Genomic DNA, 4199 nt, shown 5'->3' with positions numbered 1-4199 from the left:
AAATAAAATAAAATAAAATAAAATAAAATAAAATAAAATAAAATAAAATAAAATAAAATAAAATAAAATAAAATAAAATAAAATAAAATAAAATAAAATAAAATAAAATAAAATAAAATAAAATAAAATAAAACAAAACAAAATAAAACTAAACTAAATTAAATTAAATACAATTAAATAAAACTAAATAAAATTAAATAAAATTAAATAAAACCAATAAAAGTAAAATAAGATAACGACACCTGAGTGTAAGGTCGACAGATCTTGGCAGCCAGCGCTAAAATGCCCTATCTCAGAAAACTTTTCAAGAACATCCTATTTCAGAATTCGGTTTGAAAACGCCCTATCTCAGCTGCCTATTAAAAAATCAAAATTTTAAGTTTAGGTGTCAATATGGAAATCAAATTAAATAAAAAATAAAAGAATAAAATTAAAAAAATACAACAAAAAATTTTCGGCCATTACTCAAACCCTTGGAATTGTAGAACGTTGTTGTCACCACTCGACTATAGCCGACGTCAAACTCACTTGCTTTGTTTGTTTACTTAGACGATTGACAACAGATCACCGCTTGGCCAGTGTTGTCATCGAAAATTCTTTTGATCCGCATTAATTTGAGGATTAGCTACAGGACTTAATTAATTAGGATTTATTCCGAATGAAAAAGTTGATCGGATCAACGCTGCCCTCTGTCTATGCTATGAGTGCATTTTTGCGATCGCCAGTGAAACGCGTAATTCAATCTCATGCCGGTTTTTTTTTGTTAATTGCGGTATACCAGAAAATAAATGCTTGCGAAATCTTGAAAAATTCTTGTGAATATACGGGAGGATTTTTGATAACTGGTCAGTAACTAGTTTAGTGAAAGGTTTCAATTCACTACGCCCGTAGTTTGTTTCCCAAAGGATAAAACTATTCAAGTCTTATGTAAATCGGTCGTTGAGTCCGATAATTTACATACGTACATACTCTTTTCTGTCATTCGTTTGGTTTTCAAGATGGTTTCGATCAAATAAAAAAGGTTGATCCTCAAGGTTTTTAATATTCGTGGAGCTCACCAAGCGGTAAAAAAGGTAGATGACATATCAAGCAAAAAAAAAAAATCAAATATCAGTAACTGAGGGGTTAACGGTGCGTACTATCACGCCGCACGGCCTGGGTGCGATATCTGTTCCAGGCAATGCCTAAATTAGAAAAAGTTTTTTTTATCTCCACGTGTATAGCTAGCACAAATTCGGGGAGAAGCTCAGCCAAACACTTAGCAAAAAAGTAAACGCCAAATCACCCACATGGAAGCAGGCGCCGGAGGAACGAGTAAACAAAGATCCTGCCGAAAGAAGCACCAAATGCTATCTTCAACCTGATCGCTATCGATCTTGACCTGAGAGAAGTGGCTATGAAATCGGCCACCAGACTTATAGCGTCATACCTTTGTGGGATGAGGCTGCTTCGGAATGGGTTGGTGATTAATGAAATGCAATAAGAAAGGACGATAGATTAAAGGGTAGGTAATCTGGATTTCAGCTATAGTGTGCAAGAAGAGAATGGAGAAGCGGCCGCGTTCCCGATAAAAAGGTTATCTCTCTTATTTCGACGGATATAGATTGGATTGCGGTGTGGGAACAGGAGTCTACTCGGAAAAACTTGGATTGGGTTTTAAGTAATGAGGTCGGGTACAAAAATAAACAACAGTATATTCTGACAGACAAGCTGGGCTATTGGCAAAAAAAGCTCCGGTTACCAAAACTAAGCTAAATATGTACATAGTTAAGAAAAGAAAATGGAATTGTGATTCTCGATCTGGATCATAAAGCGATTGGAAATGAATTTAGATTTTGGTCAACGGTAACAGAAATGGGAACCAACTTGAGAATCTTACATATTTACATATATGGGGAATAGTTTTCTCATAGTACAATCATAACTATGGACCAGTTAGGCCGATACTCGTATAAAAATAAATACTATGTATTTATATCATATCGCGCCTAAATCTAATTAAAATAAATCGCAGTTATATATGTAATATAAAACATGTAGAAATGAGTTTTTCGTTTTTGAAAAAGAAATTGTTTTTTCATATCTATTGCTCCTTGAAATTTCAACGCAAATGGACGGTAAGTGAATGTTAAAAATTTATACACAATACATACTTAAATTTAAAATGCTATCTTAAAATCTGTACAAAATACTTTTACAATCTTTTTTTACTTAGCCTAAACCAAATCAGACGACGTTCAGCATACTGTGCGAAAGTAGAACCCACAGAACATTTAATGTGTGTAGCGTAAGAAGAAGAAAGACTAAGGCGCTGTAGATAAGTTGGGATTTGTGCATACATAATTTTACTTAAAATCATCGCAAGTTGTTGTTTATTTTTCATTAGCAATTCCATTTATGTATTTATTTAGATGTATATCCACTTTCTCCTTCAGTAAGGTGGTCTGTCTGCCACACCATGTCGTTCCAGCTCGGTTCAAATATTCTTCAAGCTCATCTGAATACTCCTGCCCTGTGAGTGTTTCGTGCTTTCGCACTTAAAAGTATAGCTATCCTTTGTCTTTACCAGGCCCTACACTAACGCCAAGCAAATGCTCGCCAGCCATTAGTCCAGCCGGTTGGTGCGCATAGTTTCTTATTTGATGCAGCGATATCAGTTGATTGGGAAAGGTATTCGAATTATTCTGATTGACATTCTTATTTTGGAAACTGATGGCATCATACAGATAGGGTCGCTGCGCCATCGGATGGTGACTGAGTGTATTCAAGTGTGGTGGCATTGAATTGATGGGCGTGAATGCTGAATTGCTGGTGGTCTTTGTAATACTGGCCGCATCGTAGGGTCCGACGGTGGATGGTGTGGATACTGAAAGAAAAGAGTGTAAAATGAGGAATTGATATTTATCACTGATGCAAAATATTCATTGAAAACAATAAAATATAAAAAAATAAAATAATTAGCTAATATATGTAACTTTCTTAAAATAAAAAGAAATTAAAACAATTTTTTTCTTTTTAAAGCAATACAATCTGAAAATTAAACTAAAAAAAGAAAAAAAAAATAAATAACAATGCGAAAATAAAATATGTTTTTAAAAATTCAATTCAATTAAAAAAGGTAACTGTATTTACATATATATTTTTCTTTTTAAAGCAATAAAATCTTAAAGTTAAAATACAATCATTTAAGAAAATAAATTAAAATTGATATTAGAAGAAAATTTAATTTAAAACAAAAGTAATAATTATAAAAAGAAAATATATAAAATAATTATAAAACGAAAATAAAATAAGATATGGTTCTTAAAATTAAATGCAATAAGTAAATATTTTTTTTAAATAAATATATTTTAAAAATTAAAATTAAATTAAGTTAGAAAACACGTATTGAAAAAAAATAATTTTAATATAATAAACAAAATAGGATTTTCCATTAAAAGAAAATTAAATAAAAGAATGAAAGAAAATAAAAATTTCTTAACAATTAAGTGATATCAGAAACACATTTTTCATTTTAAAACAATAAAATCTGAAAATTAAAATTAAAAAATTAAAAGTATGTATCTAAAAATAAAATTAAATTAAAAAAACTTATTGTTCTTGTTAAAACAGTATAATCTAAAAATTAATTAAAAACAGAAAAAATATATGTATACAAATAAGAAAATAAAATATGTTTCTAAATATTAAATTTATTTAAAAAAAAAATAAATTCTAAAAATTAAAACATAATTAAATAAATAAAAAATTAATAAATTAAAAATGAAAACAAATTCCGCTGTCCGTGGACTTGAACCAGGGATCTTTCGAGCGGCAACCACTGCTTAGCCCACTAGCTTATTGCGACTTTTGGAGCAGCGCAAGCAAAATTATATACAAGTGCTCACTGTGGAAAGAGCTTTTCACCATGAGGGCAGGTGAGGGAGCTTTTTTTGTAAAAAATGTCGTGCCAGAATAAGCAAAATCTTTCAAAGCATCACGCCTTTCTGCCTTTCAATTGTCTTACAAAAGACTTCAACTAGCTTAGCCACAATTACCCTGTTATTTTCCTTTGGGCCAACTTACCGATATCTTCCCGACCATTGTCGCTCATCCGGTGATGCGACTGCAGCTCACCATGTCCGTTGGGCGGTCCACCTGACGCGCTGCCACCACCACCGCCACCAGCACTACCTCCGCCGCCCGCATTCACCGATGGA

The 4199-nt window shown here is 31.9% G+C and overlaps 1 protein-coding gene across 1 annotated transcript in view; it reads right to left on the bottom strand.

The window, feature by feature from the left end:
* Window positions 1–1985: 1985 nt before the first annotated feature.
* LOC118734354 (zinc finger protein rotund) overlaps window positions 1986–4199 on the bottom strand; it is a 4622-nt gene continuing 2408 nt past the window's right edge. Inside the window, exons 3-4 of the mRNA XM_036464108.1 lie at window positions 4066–4197; window positions 1986–2866 (exon numbers count right to left, since the gene is read on the bottom strand). Coding sequence (XP_036320001.1) covers window positions 2550–2866; window positions 4066–4197 — 449 coding nt within the window. The 3' untranslated portion in view covers window positions 1986–2549. The remainder of the gene's footprint in view (window positions 2867–4065; window positions 4198–4199) is intronic.

The sequence above is a fragment of the Rhagoletis pomonella genome, unplaced genomic scaffold (assembly GCF_013731165.1).
Source record: "Rhagoletis pomonella isolate Grant_MI unplaced genomic scaffold, Rhpom_1.0 Rhpom_scaffold_00001, whole genome shotgun sequence".
Classification (NCBI taxonomy): Eukaryota; Metazoa; Arthropoda; class Insecta; order Diptera; family Tephritidae; genus Rhagoletis; species Rhagoletis pomonella.
Note: the sequence above shows the minus strand (reverse complement) of the source record. Positions and strands in the feature narration are given on the sequence as shown.